A 15,549-nucleotide genomic window follows, 5' to 3' on the forward strand; every position below is an offset into this window, starting at 1 on the left:
TCTGTTTATTCTAAAAAATAAGGTATACATCAATTGGTTTTTTGAGTTGTGTCAAGGACCATCTTGTTCATGGTAACAGTCCAGCACGAACTCCCAAGCCAGGTCTTCCCTGGACCGGAAACAAGCATCCTGGGACCGGTTTTGGGGTAACACCCGTCATCAGCCATGCTAACTTGTATCCAGTGGCAAAGTGAGCAAGGGACGCATGTCTGGACATAACCTGACAACTTAGGGCAAACACAAGGAGATGATGGACGGTGCGCTGAAACATTTCAGACACTGGGTCTGAACTGGGGTGGCAAAGTGAGCTAAAGAACGATGATGGATTCAACCCAGATCTGTGGCTGGGAGTGAGTGTATGAAAAATTTCAATGCTCAGTCCATCATCTTCTTGTGTTTAATTTGTAATCCAATTTGAGCATAATGAATCCACCTTCGAGTTTAACATTCGTTTTGCACCAAAACGCAATACAGGAGAGCAAATTCTCTCATTCTGTGCCCCTGGCAAATAAAGGTTATAAATGCAAAGTATTTCTTTTACGCGGTGGACAGAGCAAACAGTAAAACTGCACTAGAATACGGCCTACACTACATACCATGCAATTAGAAATTACCTCTGTATCTTTTTTGTCCACTGGTTCCCAGCTTGCCTCAGAAAGTCTGTCTTCACTATGGTCAGAGAAGAAGTCCTCAGTGTCACTGCCATCAGACTCTTTTAGACAAGTCTACAGAGTGGGGAAAAAGGTAGTTATGAATTTCAACACAATCCAAAGCATAAAACAATCTAGACGTAGAATGTATGTGCCATAGGATTATTTAAATGCCCTTAGACTTACAACTTTCCTATGCATGATCCGTAATATTGGCTCTGAAAGTTGTTTTTAGTTCACTGAAACCTTTATATAATTCAGAGATAAACCAACTAGTGTCAGTGATACAGCATCAGAGCGAAAAAGTTACTTACCTTCAGTAATGCTCTCTCTGGTGAATACTGTAGGAAACTGACTGTTTGCTACATCAATAAATAGATATACCATGTAAAGAGTTCAGGGCTTCCCTTACGAGTTAACAGTGGCTTGGTATGCAATCCCAAAGTGCACTACTAGGGGGCAGTGTGGTCGAGCAGCCTTAGGCTTAACACAGAGGAGTACAAGACATTTGCAAAATACACACAATGATTAATAAAAGACCACACGACTCAAGGAGATCCACACCAATTTGTAAAAATACCAATTACCTCTATATAGGATTTGGCATTAGAGGAGGATTATGTTACTTACCCTGTAAGCATCTGTTCTTAGCATGTAATGCTGTAGAATCACATGCTGTGCATAAGTCTATAAGTTTGCCATACCGTGTTGGGCTTGGGTGATTACAAGTTGTTTTTGTTCGAAGAATGTTTTTCCACCATAAGGATGTCTAGCTCCTCCTCTAGGATATACTGTGCATGGACATCGACTACATTGATAGATTGTTTTCCCGGAAGTAGGATGAGAGTGGAGGTATGTAATGGTAATGTGATGTCCATGCATGTAAAGCAGGTGGGAGGGCGCATGTGAAAATACAACACTACATGCCAAGAACAGATGATCACAGTTTAAGTAACAAACCGTTCAGGGCATGTGTGGCTGTAGATACAAATGCTGAGCATAAACTCTAAAGCAGTCTGTTTAGCCAAACAGTGGCTAGCCGGTGGAGCTCGCAGTTGTTTGAAATAGGGTATGTAGTAGAGCTTGTCCAACATTAGCTTGTTGACATGCTGAAACATCCACACAATGTTTTGTGAAAGTGTGTGGTGTGAACCAGGTTGCTGCTTTGCAGATGTTAGCAATAGGTATGTTTCCTAAAAGCCATAGAAGCTGCTATGTTTGGAGTTGAGTGAGCCCTAGGGGAAACAGGTAAAAGTCTTTTTGCTTTAGCATACAAAGTTTGAGTACACTTAACAATCCACCTGGAAATGTCATCCTTTGAAATTGGCTTTCCAATATGTGGAGGTGAAAAAGCAACAAACCGCTTCGTTTTTCTGAAGGTTTTAGTTCTGTTGGTATAATACATTAAGGCTCTTTTGACATCTAAAGTATGTAGAGCCTGTTTGCCACTGAAACAGGTCGTGGAGAGAAGACCGGTAAATCTATAGTTTGATTAACATTGGACTGTAATTGTATTGTAATTACATTTATATATCGCTTACTACCCCTGACCAGGCATCAAAGCGCTTTTGGGCGAGTAGCAAGCTACTTCGGAACCCAAAAAGGATTAATGGTTGATTAGTATAAAAAATGTGAGTTATTTTGAGTGGTGGACATGCGACTATTAGTAGGATTGAAAATGATAATGGATGGAAGGGGGAATAGAAGAGGGAAGAGTCTAGAAAAGTTATTGGATGACCTTAGTAGTAAGATGATCTTTGGGATGAGTATTAGGAGAGATGGAGGGAAGAATCTCTAGAAATGGATTAGGGAGATCATAGTAGTAAAATACGTTTTGATAAGAGTCAAAGGAGGGATAGGTGAGGGAAGAATTTAGAAGGGTTGTTTGGGAGATCACAGTACTGAAATGAGGTTTGGGGCGATCCAAGGACGGAAGAGTCTAGAAAGGGTTATTTTGGAGATCATAGTAGAAGAAAGAGGTTTGAGATGAGTCAGAGTGGAGGTAGAGGATATATTGAGAGCGGTATAGGGTGAAACACAGCACAGTAACAACTCAAACAAACCAGAAAGATAGGAAGGAGTCCAGGGCTCGGAAATTCCACTCGACCACTCGCATAGTCGACCTAAATTTAACAAGGTCGAGCTGTTTTTAGGCCCTACTCGCCCTTTCTGGCGAGTAGGAAAATAAACCAACTTTTGTCCTCTGTCTGTGAAAATGGAACAAATGTGACAAGATAACAAGATTTAAAGGCATTTTTATTGCTCACAAAGTTAATGAGCAATAAAGATGCCTTTAAATCTAGTTATCTTGTCACATTTGCTCCGCTTTCAGAGACGGAGGTCAAGTAGGTTGCAGTTAGGTCGAGGACATTTTTTAAGGTACTAGTCCTGCAGGACTAGTACAATTTTGGGGATTTTTCAAACCCTGCCCCACTTCAACAAGGGAGTCAGGACACGACAGAAGCAGCTACAAAAACAAGTTGTGTCACCAAACATATAACATGCAACAACTTTCGAAGGATATTTCAATTGGATTAGCGATTTGGTGTTGGAAGTGCAGGAAATATAATTGTGTGCTCTATTCTGTATCGCAATGCTGTGGTGCAGGGGTCTTAAATGTTCTCCTGACAAGCTACAAGTTCACTCTTTCAACCTCTCACTAGTATGCAAGCAGTCACAATACTATTTCCCTCCCAAATAATGACACATGTGAATGAGCCCAGAGAGAATGGAGTAAGGTCTAAGCAAGTACACTTAAAGGTCCTTGTGTCCTACCACTCGTATAGCTGCTCTGTTTAGCAGCATGAGCCCAGAGAGAATGGAGTAAGGTCTAAGCAAGTACACTTAAAGCTCCTTGTGTTCCACCACTCGTATAGCTGCTCTGTTTAGCTACAAAGTATAGAAGATTAGTGGTAGGATTCCATTTCCGCACAGCTTTTCATATTTAAATTCGAAACGGTGCACCCTTCCACGGAACGCGTTGGCAGTTATAAAGAAGCCTGGAAATGCTGGTCTTCGTGTGTTAATTGAACCGCAAGGCTCACGTCAGCTGTGTGTGCATACTTCAAGCTTTCGGGCCTTTGTAATGAATGAACAAGTTACTTACCTTCGGTAACGCTTTTTCTGGTAGATACAGTATCTGCCTGTGGATTCCTCACCTTGTGAATATCCCCCCGCGTCAGCAGCATTCGGAAATTCTTTTTTGTAGCTTTGCGCCGACGTGGTCCGACGTCACAATGGCACGCATCGCGCGCGACTCCGCTGACGTCACCGACACCATAATAGCCCCACGCCGGCGTGATGACATCAGTTCCGCCCTTTTTTCCGTGCCTTCGAGGCACACGGACGGACCAATGACCGTAAAGATATACATAGCATACACAATAGACAAATATCAAGGTAACACACACAGTGTGAAACAAATGCAAATAAACATTTGAAATAAACAATTCCATGAAAACAAAGAAAATACATTATAGTTACTCAGGTAGAAAAGAGTGGACAACTGGGAGGCGGGTGGGTCAGGGAGGAATCCACAGGCAGATACTGTATCTACAAGAAAAAGCGTTACCGAAGGTAAGTAACTTGTTCTTCTGATAGATACATCTGCCAGTGGATTCCTCACCTTGTGAATAGAGTCCCACAGCAGTCCCCACTCCCGGAGGATGATGTCCACTCTCCTATACCAGAAAATCCTGGAGGACAGTACGCACAAAGTGGCCCTCCCTCCTCACTTCGGCATCTAAGCAGTAATGCTTCGCAAAAGTATGGAGGGAGGCCCAAGTCGCGGCTCTACAAATGTCCTCAGCAGGAACACCCCTAGACATAGCAGATGTTGATGACTTTGCTCTAGTAGAGTGAGCTCTTATACCCTCTGGAGGGTCCTTACCCGCAAGGGCGTAGCAAATCTTAATGCAGAGGATGATTCACCTTGAGAGCGTGCGATTGTGCACCGCCTTCCCCTTCTTGCAACCAGCAAAACCATCCAACCTGAACTCCCGTGTCCTGTCCAGGTAAAAGCTCACCGCCCTCTTAGGGTCCAAACGGTGAAGTCTCTCCTCCTCCTTGGAAGGGTGAGGGGGAGGATAAAAGGTAGAGAGGGTAACAGCCTGCCCCAGATGGAAAGGAGTAACCACTTTAGGCAGAAAAGCAGCCCTGGTCCTTGGAACCATTCTTTCAGCATGGATGGATAAAAACAGGGGCTTAAAACTAAGAGCTTGAAGCTCACTTACCCTCCTTGCCGAGGTAATTGCCACCAGAAAAACAGTCTTGGAAGACAAAAGTCTCAAGGGACATGTGTGTGTAAAGGCTCAAAAGGTGAACCCTTTAAAAAAGTAAGAACAAGGTTCAAGTCCCATTGAGGTACGATAAATGGTGTAGGAGGAAATGTATTTGTTAGGCCCTTAATGAAACTCAAAACAATAGGAGACTTAAACAAAGAGGGCTGGTCTGGCAAGCAAAGGAAAGCCGACATGGCCGACAAATAACCTTTGATAGTTGCCACTGCAAAACCCTGCTGGGCCAAAGAAAGTGTGAATTGGAGTATATTGGACAAACGAGCCCTTAAAGGGTCAACGGACTTCTCCCCGCACCAAGCAACAAACTTAGACCATCTATAAAAATAAATGGACTTGGTAGGGTAACGCCTGGCCGACAAGATGACATCTACCACATCGTGCGGAAGAGAAAAGGAAATCAGATTGCCCCGTTCAATCTCCAGGCATGAAGGTGTAAGGTCTGGAGGTGGGGGTGTAGAACCTGCCCCTCCATATGGGAGATGAGATCTGCCCTGTGAGGGAGACGGGGCGGAGGGCACGAGGAGGAGTGGAGAAGATCTGTATACCACACCTTTCTTGGCCAATCCGGGGCGATCAATATAACTTGGGCCCGGTCTTGGCGAACCTTCCTCAGAACCCGAGGAATCAAGGGTATGGGAGGAAACACATAAAGGAGTTGCAGGTCCCAACTCAACTGAAACGCGTCGCCCAAGGCTCCCTGCATTGGATACTGGAGGCTGCAGAATGACAGGCAGTGAGCATTCTCGCGAGTGGCGAACAGGTCCACCCGAGGAGTTCCCCACCTCCGGAAGACGTGACGAACTACCTCCGGGTGAAGCCTCCACTCGTGGTCGGCGGAGAACTGCCGACTGAGACGGTCTGCTCGCACGTTCAGAACTCCGGCCAGATGATTTGCCATCAGACAAATCTGATTGTCCTGAACCCAGGACCAGAGACGCAGAGCCTCCCTGCAGTGACACTGCGACTCTACTCCTCCCGGCTTGTTGACATACCACATCGCGGGCATGTTGTCCGTCAGGACTTGAACTGACTGGCCGCGAAGGGAAGGGAGGAAGGCCTTGAGCACCAGACGTATCGCCTGCAACTCTAGAAGGTTGATGTGAAGCAACCTTTCCTCTGGAGACCAAAGACCCTTGAGCTCCAGATCCCCAGATGAGCACCCCACCCTAGAGTGGATGCATCCGTTATCACTGTGGCCACTGATGGAGGTAGATGAAAAGGCTTTCCTTGTGACAGGTTGCCTTCCACGCCCCACCGAGTCAGATCCGCTGCAGTTTCTCTGGAGATCCTCACCGACTCCCTGAGATCCCCGTTGTGTTGATACCACTGCCTGCGGAGGCACCACTGCAGTGCCCTCATGTGCCAGCGTGCATGATTGACCAACAGAATGCAAGAAGCCATCAGACCGAGCAAACGAAGGACCATCAGGACTGGAACGACCGCTCCATTGAAAAACAAAGGAATCATTTCCTGTATGTCGCGAATCTTTTGAGGAGGCGGGAATGCACGACACAGTTGTATCCAGTACCGCACCTATGAACAGGTTGCGCTGGGAGGGCACCAGGGGAGATTTGGGTACATTTATCGAAAAACTCAACCTGTGCAATAACTGAGTTGTCTCCTGCAGATGATGCAGCACTATCTCTGGAGATTCTGCTTTGATCAGCCAATCGTCCAGATACGGGAATACAGGTATCCCCGACCTTCTGAGATGCGCAGCCACCACTGCCATCACCTTGGTGAAGACTCGAGGCGCAGTAGTAAGACCAAACGGAAGGACCGCAAATTGATAGTGTTGCGAACCAACCGTGAAACGGAGATACTTTCTGTGCGACTTCAGGATTGGGATGTGAAAATACGCATCCTGCAAGTCGATCGACACCATCCAGTCTTCTTCCAGCAGCGCTTGAAGAACCTGTGCAAGGGTGAGCATCTTGAACTTCTCCTGCTTCAGGTAAAGGTTCAAGATCCTGAGATCTAGGATTGGACGGAGTCTGCCATCCTTCTTCGTGATCAGAAAATACCGGGAGTAGCACTCCTGACCACTCTCCTGCTCTGGTACCACCTCTATCGCACCCTTTCTGAACAGAGCCAGGACTTGTTCCTGCAGGAGCAGCAGATGGTCATCCGAACAAAAACCCTGGCAAGGAGGGTAATTTGGGGGAAATTCCCGAAAGGGAAGAGCATACCCATTTCTCCACGAGATTGAGAACCCAAAGATCTGAGGTAATCAATTCCCAATCTCGTAGAAAATGGGTAAGCCGGCCCCCAACTGGGCCCACATGATCCGGAATGGCGGATCTAGGGCTGCTTTGCTGCGGTGGCAGGGGGCTGGGAAGGGGAAGAGGAGGAGGAGGAGGCTTGACGACCTCTAGGACGAGCTTGTTGTCTTCCTCTATAGGACTTATACAGCATATTCTGCTGTTGTTGAGGCTGCTTCTGCGATGTTTTATAGCAACGAAAGCAAGATCTTCCAAATCCTCTGAAGCGCCTTCCAGTAGTACCCCAGGTTTGAAGTCCCAAAGATTTTGCTGTGGCACTACTATCTTTGAAACGTTCCAAGGCAGCGTCAGCTTTGTGGCCAAACAATCCTGAGCCATCAAATGGCTAGTCCATCAAAGCAGACTGTACATCTGCAGAAAACACCGATGTTTTTGGCCACCCCGCTCTTCTAGCGGCCACCGAAGAGCCCATGACTCTCGCCACCGAATCCTCAGTGTCCAGCCCACTCTGTATAACTTGTCTCGCAGCAGCCTGAGTGTCCGCAATTACTTCCTGAAAATCCTTTCTGTCCACCTCAGGAATTTTTGGCACTAGCTGCTTTATGGAATCCATCAAGGTATGGATGTTCCGTCCAATAAGGCAAGTTGCATTGGTAGATTTTAACGCCATACTGGCTAAAGAGAAGACCTTCTTGGCCGCCTGGTCTTGCTTTCTGGATTCTTTTTCCCCAGGAACCTGCGGAAAGGCCACTACAGACTTCTTCGAGCAGGCAGCCTGCACAACCAGACAGGCAGAGGGTCGCAACCCTATACCTCCTGGCCACAGACCTTGAAACAGCTGGAGCTGTCAAAGGCTTCTTCCAGACCTCATAGATGGGTTCAGCCAAAGCATCATTAAACGGCAGCATTGGCTCAATAACTGAAGAAGGTGAGTGTAGGACTTCTGTCAGAAGATTAGACATACTCCGTAGTGGGCAGAGTGATATTCAATAAGCTTGGTGCCTTTTTAATAACAACATGATATGGCATCACATCTTTGGAAGGTACATCTGACATAGAAGCCAAATCCCACTCAGGGGACAGTTCAAGCCCGCTGGCCTCTCTCAGGTCATCAAAAGGATCATCAGAATCCTGTAACTCCCCTTCTTCAGCATCAGCAAACTGATACCTTTCTTCCTCCAGAAGTCTCTGGGCTTCACGCCTTGACCTCTCCTTAGTAAAGGAAGTCGACGGATCCGGAACCGACTCCGCCGGGGCCGGAGACTGCGTCGAACCCGAAGTCGGGCGAAGTCAAGGTCGAACAGAATCCTGCCTCGGAGTCGTGCGCACCGGCGTCGATGGAATCGGCATTGACTGGTGCGGCGTCGACGGCTTCGCCGGTGTCGGAAAATACCTTTGCGGTGTAAGAGCCGGCATAAAGGGCATGAAGGGCGCAGGAGCATAAGCCTGGGGAACGTCCAAGTGAAATGCCATAGGACCTGTGGGACCAACAGGTGCACCAGAGTGGTACATCGCCCTGGAGTAAACTCTAAACATTGCATTCAGGAACTGGGATGGATCCTGACCAGTAGCCGGGAAGGCTGGATAAGGTCCACCTGGTTGCTCGTGAGGAGGCGGAGTCGTCACAACGTTGACCTCCTCCTCGACCTGCGGCACCGGGGTCGATGAACCCGCTGGCACTTGCACCTCATCACCACCAACCTCCTCCACCTCCCCTTCATCCTCCCGACCAGAAGGATTAGACGGATTCGGAGAAGGGTTTGCTTGCTGCTTCGGTGACCCTGGCGAATTCGGACGCAAAGCCTCACCATCTGTGTCCCGAGCTTCAGACGCCGAAACCTCCAGCTAGTTCCTCATCCAACAGTGGTAGGTCCAATTGCCGCTGCGTCTCATCAGACACAGCCTTCGGCGGGAGGTCCCCAATAAATCTCTCTACCCACTCTTCCATCAGGCACTCCTGCGGGGCATAGAGGTCAGCATAGTATTCAGCGAAGCTATCCGCTATCGGTTGGGGCTCACCAGTGGTGAACCGTTCCCGTCCAGTATACCCGGAAGGTCCTGGGGGCGAAGGGTCCCCTGACAGAGCCTATGCAACATTTTGCTAGATTTATCTCCCCATTGACAGACTCTGCTACGCATTGCCAACCACGCCAGTCTCGCCTCATCTAGCAGAAGAGAGGCGTACGACTGCTGAGCCTGAAGCAGGCGTCGCACCCACACCCCCACTGTCCTCCCTACTTTGACGCTCCAGTCTCTCCACCTCCGCCTCCACCAAAGCATCCCTGCGCCATTCGGTCGCGAACTGGAGTCCTTTCCTGAGTGATGACGTGACTCATGACCCCTCTTCTGATGCTTCTTCCTAGATGACTTTGAAGCATGGGCAGATGACGACTCCGATCTCGACCTCGATCGAGACCTCTACCTCGAACGTCGAGACCGGGATTTCGAAGACTTCTTTTCTTTTTTGTTCTTAAGCTTCGCGACGAGGAGCTTCGTCTCTCTCTCCCGAAGGGCCTTCGGAGTAATTTCCTTGCACGATTGGCAATCTTCGACGTCATGGTCTGAGCTTAGACACCCGACGCAGCATTCATGCAGGTCAGTTATGGACATAGTCTTGCCACATTCCCGGCAAGCCTTAAAACCAGTCTTCTTCGAAGAAATCCCAACAGAAGACTAAGATACAGTGAAAATAATCACAAAGTAACAAATCCCAGAAACCGTTAGCGTTGAAGACGCGGAAAAAAGGGAACTGATGTCATCACGCCGGCGTGGGCCTATTATGGTGTCGGTGACGTCAGTGGAGTCGCGCGCGATGCTGCGCCTCTGTGGCATCGGACCACGTCGGCGCGAAGCTACAATAAAGAATTTACGAATGCTGCTGACGAAGGAGGATATTCACAAGGTGATGAATCCACTGGCAGATGTATCTATCAGAAATACACGGCTGCCCTGCCGTGGAAGGGTGCACCGTTTCGAATTTAAATATGAAAAGCTGTGCGGAAATGGAATCCTACCAACACGGCGATCAGCACAGCTGATGACGAAAATATGGACCTGGCTGACATGGAAGGGGCCTACTAAAGGTATTTTAATGTACAAAGAAAGCTGTTCAATGATGAAATTTGGCATGGGACCTACTAAGGTTAAAACGAAATTCCAGGAGGGACTTTAAATCCCAGCATGCACTTCAAAAATTAGCGCAAGGAAGCATGGCCTACTGGGGGCAAATCTACATAAAGGAAGCATGCAGGCTTGGAGAATCTATGCCACATTTCACCAGCTGCCCTGGAAGAAGAGGCTGGAGCCTCAAAAACGCGTTGGCAGTAATAAAGAAGCCTGGAAATGTCTTTGCTGGTCTTCGTGTGTTAATTGAACCGCAAGGCTGACAGACACTCACTTGTGCACACGAACAAACTGCATGCTGGATGTTGCAGTCCTTGAACAATGAACAGCGTGAGTGTCTCAGAGTGTGATGGGGTTCAGGTGTGGCCAACACTACTGTAGGGGGATGGGCCAACCTTCAAAAGTAGAAACTAAACGGACTTCCTGCACCCGAGGCATCTGAAGAGGCAAACCATCGAAAGGAGTAATGCCAATTTTCAAGCCCGCCGTGTCCCCTTATCTCTTTCACAGAAGCAGATATATTTGCATATTTAGCATGGAGCCATCGCTGCGAAAAGGGGACCCTTCTTGAAGTGCTCCAAGGTACAGTGGCAGTTTACCTGGACCGCCGTTAAACCCCAAGAAGCGGCGTATCTGTTGTCAACCGACAATCCACTATATATGGACAGACGTGGTCACAAAAATCGGCGTTTCCAGGCGCGCTGCAAAAGTCGACCAAGCGGCAGGAAGTGAGGACTTGGACACTGCTTATGGTCCAGCACAGTGCAGGGGTTCAACCTCAATCGCATTCCAAATCAGCCCCTTACTGGAAGCAATCAAAAGTCAGGGCTGACAGACACTCACTTGCGCACAAGAACAAATTGCATGCTTGATCTTGCAGTCCTTGAACAATGAACACTGAACAGCGTGAGTGTGTGTGTGATGTGGTTCAGGTGTGACCAACACTACTTTAGGGGGATGGCCCAACCTTCAAAAGGAGAAACTAAACTGACTTCCTGCACCCGAAGCATCTGAAGAGGCAAACCGCCGAAACGCGTAATGGCAATTTTAATAAATAGTGTTTTTAAGCCCCGCTGTGTGCCCTTATCTCTTTCACGGAAGCAATTTGTGTTTGTATGTATATGTATTTATGTGTATGTGTGACGACTGGAATCCAGGATGATATTGAGTATGGGAACAGAGGTGCCGTTTGGCCATAATTTGGATGCCGAATTACATGTACATCTGTAAATTGACATAGACAATATAGATGAGAATACAAGACTGGAATCTGTCACTGTAGAACTATGTGGAGTTTTGTATATAATGTATATAGTGAAATGTGAGATGTTGGACAGAGTACATACTTGAAACCACTATGAGGTTATTTAATCTTGAAAAATCTCATTCTAAATATAAGAAATGATTGGGGAAGGTGAGAATCAATAACTAATTTATACCAAGAGGGGACAGAGAACCGTTTGGTAAAGTACTTCCCAGATACTATGTTCTCATACATCCTAAGAAGCAAATAAGATGAGTTAAGGGTTGAAAATGACCTAAAAAATGTATATAATTGTAAATAGTAGGTTTAAAAACCGATCATAATTTGGAATGCTATACATATATTTAGGAAACCCCTTTACTTTGACTTTTACTCACACTTTTATTCTTATTTGCATTTTGGTTGAAAAATGAAGAAACTCATTAATAACTATGAATTTGGAATTTACCTCCCCTCTATACAATACAAAACGATTACTTTACTGAAATGAAATTGTTATTAGTTCACTATACATAGAAAACAACTTGAATAAGTCAATGATTGTGAGATTGTAAATACTTCATTTGTGGTAAATGGTTTATAAACGTACTTCACGAGAATTGTAAATACTCACAAAAATGACTACGAGTATGTACTAGCCGAGAACAGACTATGCAGGGTTGAAGGTCTAGATGACCATGGAAATGGTAGAGGGTACTTATACACAGCACTGTATTTAAATAAGGTCTAGACCAAGGGACTCTATGGTCCAGTTGAAGGCAGGAAGCCGAAACGCGTAGACCGTCCATTTGATGCACTTTCTTTGCACATGGTGTGTAAATAAAGCAGTGGAGAAAGCTAACTGTTGCTGTGCCGTGTCTTTGTCTACGGAATTCGTAGGAGAAGAAGCTGATGTAATTATATATATATATATATATATATATATATATATATATATATAATAATTATTTTTTCACTGAAAAAAACGTAGGTTTCAGGCACGTTTTAGTTAGAAATCAGCATTCAAAACTATTTTTGGTGTGATCCCTGCTTTCATTCATTCTTTTTTCTATAGTGTTTGCCCTTCGACTAGCTTTGGCTGCCGGACTTTTCCTCTTGATCTGCATGCTCAGAAATGGCTGCTCCACTTATGCTCGTTCACAACCCAGCCCACCTACAGCTGCAACTGCATGCTTGACTATTATGGTATCTTGCCGCTGGCCACTCTCAGCGTGGCTTACAATTTGTCTTTCCGCTATCCCTGGTATACTTGCATCCATCCAGTGTTCTCATGCATGTCCTGTCCCTACCAATGGGCGTTGGATCTATGCCTCACAAACACAGCGTCGCCTGAACCGGATTTTCCTTTACTGATGAACCCTTTGGTTTCATGGCATATGCTGCTGCACTTGGTGTACTAGCACAGTGGGATGTAGTATGGCTGCACAGGATTTCCTGGAACAGTGTTACATCGAGTACCTCGCAAGTTGCCCTGCTGTGGTGCTGGAAGCACTGATAATCAATGAGCACGTTTGCTCCTTCGAATTACTCAATTGGATGGCGTCTACTTTTTCAGAAGAAAATAATGATGTCCTATTGAAAGCTGTTGCAACTTACTGCTCTTACACACTGATGGATTCATTTGGCTGTGCCATATGAGTTTTTTTTCTCTCTCACCATGGTATTAATAAATGTTTGTTTTCAATACTGTTGACATTCTTCACCTACTTTATTTTTCTATATTGGATATCTTCACTTCTTGGCTCAGATTTTTGGGACTTTGTGTTCTACTTTCCTCACTGTGCGTTGGAGCACTCAAAGGGGAAGGTGTTGTGGGGGTTACGAGATGCCAACGAACGTTCTCGTAAACACTTCTGTTTTCGCCGCTTCGTATAGGAACTGTCTGCCTTTCACTATTTCTGCAGTGCACCGAGTACTTGTCTATATTCTGTGTTCAAGAGCACAAAACAATATTGCTGGTTATTCAGCTTTGGCCCGTCTCACACACATAAACATAACATGGAATAGACCTCCGCTTTTGAAATTGAGTGCTTTTAATATTACACACACTTGCAGAACAATCTTTCCCGAGGAAGAGCTGTGCTTGTCCGGAGATGTAAATCCTATCATATAATACTTGAGGTAGGGGTTCCGCTGTCCAAACCCAGAGGTCTTCCACTGAGACAATAAACATACGTCGAAGCATGGGGAGGGCGGTAACCTCTATATGGCTTAATCCACTGACAGTATAATGTACTTTCCCCATTCGTACTTTCTGCAAATGTAACTATGCTAATTGTATTGTTTACATGCATCTCTTTCCTCACCCTAGCACGTATACTACATTATAGCGCTTGTTAGTTGAATTAAACTTTTTAAGCTATACAAAGTCTCTGGTTACTCACATTTTGAACAGGTATGAGTGTCTAAGCGAAAGAGTGTCTTGTTTCCACGAATTCTTAGAGGACCTGTGTCGCATTGTTCTAGGATATCCGCTGTAGTATGGAGAACGAATTAGCCAGAGGTCTTCCTCGGATATAATAAACATAGCTTGTAGCTTGGGGAGGGTGTTAAGCGCTATTTGGCTTAATCAACTGACATTATAATATGCTTTCCCTATTCGTACTGTATGTAATTGCAACTATGCTGATTGTGTTGTTTACATGCATTTCTTTCCTCACCTTAGCACGTGTACTACTTTAGCTAGCCGAATAGGGGTTCCTCTGTACTGAGGCATGTTTTTGGTACACCACAACATACCGAGATCCTGGCTTCCTGTGACGTGGGGAGCGAGCCGGTGATGTGGGGAGAGAGATCGTGAAAAGGGTATCTCGCACAGACAGAGCTACGGTCTATTTTCAATGTTGCCTCGCAGAGGTAGAACTACGGACTCGATGACTTGTAGAGGGAGAGATGCGTGATGACAGACTGAATCACAAAATGGCTAGCAACACTTCCTAGTTTTAATCGTTCACAGCCAATACACTGCAAGCTTGTAACCCCTCAGCCAATCAGATGTCAGAATTCCCAACTATCAATTTGTCAAAAGACCTTTCTCCCTACCAAATTTGGCGTAATTACGTTCAGCAGTAGGACCTGTAGCCTTGTCTAAAGGTTTGTATGGAAAATGCATTGAGAAAACATGTTTTGGGACCCCCCTTTTTTCTCAGTCCCCCTTGACCAATCACCCCCAAACTTTCAAAATAAGAGCTGATCAAAAAAGAGAAACTTTTTTCAAAATTTTGTAAAGATTCATAAAACGACGCCAAAGTTATAAGCAGATGGAGAGCTCCAGGAAGGTGGCCACGCAACTACCCTCCCAACATGAGTGAAGCCCCGGGGCTATGGGAGCGCCAGCAGGCCACCCCCAACACCAGCAAGCCCCCACTATTTTTTAAGAAATGCTTGCAGAATATAGCCCACCCAGAGGCCTCATTAAAATAAAACGCAACAACCCGCAACCCCAGCGTCATTTGCACTGAATGTTTTTTTTAATGCTCTTTTTGGCCCTGATGGCCTTCTGGGACCTCCCGAGCAGTCCTAGGGGGTCAGGGTGTTTCTACCCTATCCCCTTTTCTTGTTTTATACCTTTGTTTCTCTGTTTTCTGGTGACTCTCTTCTACCGAGTCACAAGATGGCTGCCAACACTTCCTGGTTTGGAGTGTTGGCATCCAGTCAGAGTGAAGCTTGTGCTCGGGACTTGGGCTCCGCCCAGATATCGAATCTTTTATTTTTCAAATTTCTCAGCAACGACTGAACGGATTTACACCAATTCAAACAAGCATCTGCAATGCACTAGGTATCGTATTTACATGAGTTTGCGCTATTGACATTGTAAATGACAATGTCTTTTATTTTACATTGCAAATGCTTGGTAAAATATGCAGTGGCCACCGCGAAGTGAAAACCCGCCCTTTGAGGTTACACAGGAGCAGTGATGCCACATAGAGAAAATGGACAATGTGAAGAGGTGGAGGAGAGGGGACAGAAGTAATAGAGCCTGGCTGGAGGTG

The 15,549-nt window shown here is 46.1% G+C and overlaps 1 protein-coding gene across 1 annotated transcript in view; it reads right to left on the reverse strand.

Moving 5' to 3' along the window:
• MTMR4 (myotubularin related protein 4) overlaps nucleotides 1–15,549 on the reverse strand; it is a 192,846-nt gene that overhangs the window by 56,043 nt on the left and 121,254 nt on the right. The window contains exon 7 of the mRNA XM_086954029.1: nucleotides 615–725. Within this exon, the coding sequence (XP_086810155.1) occupies nucleotides 615–725 (111 nt within the window). The remainder of the gene's footprint in view (nucleotides 1–614; nucleotides 726–15,549) is intronic.

The sequence above is a fragment of the Lissotriton vulgaris genome, chromosome 2_1, assembly GCF_964263255.1.
Source record: "Lissotriton vulgaris chromosome 2_1, aLisVul1.2, whole genome shotgun sequence".
NCBI lineage: Eukaryota > Metazoa > Chordata > Amphibia > Caudata > Salamandridae > Lissotriton > Lissotriton vulgaris.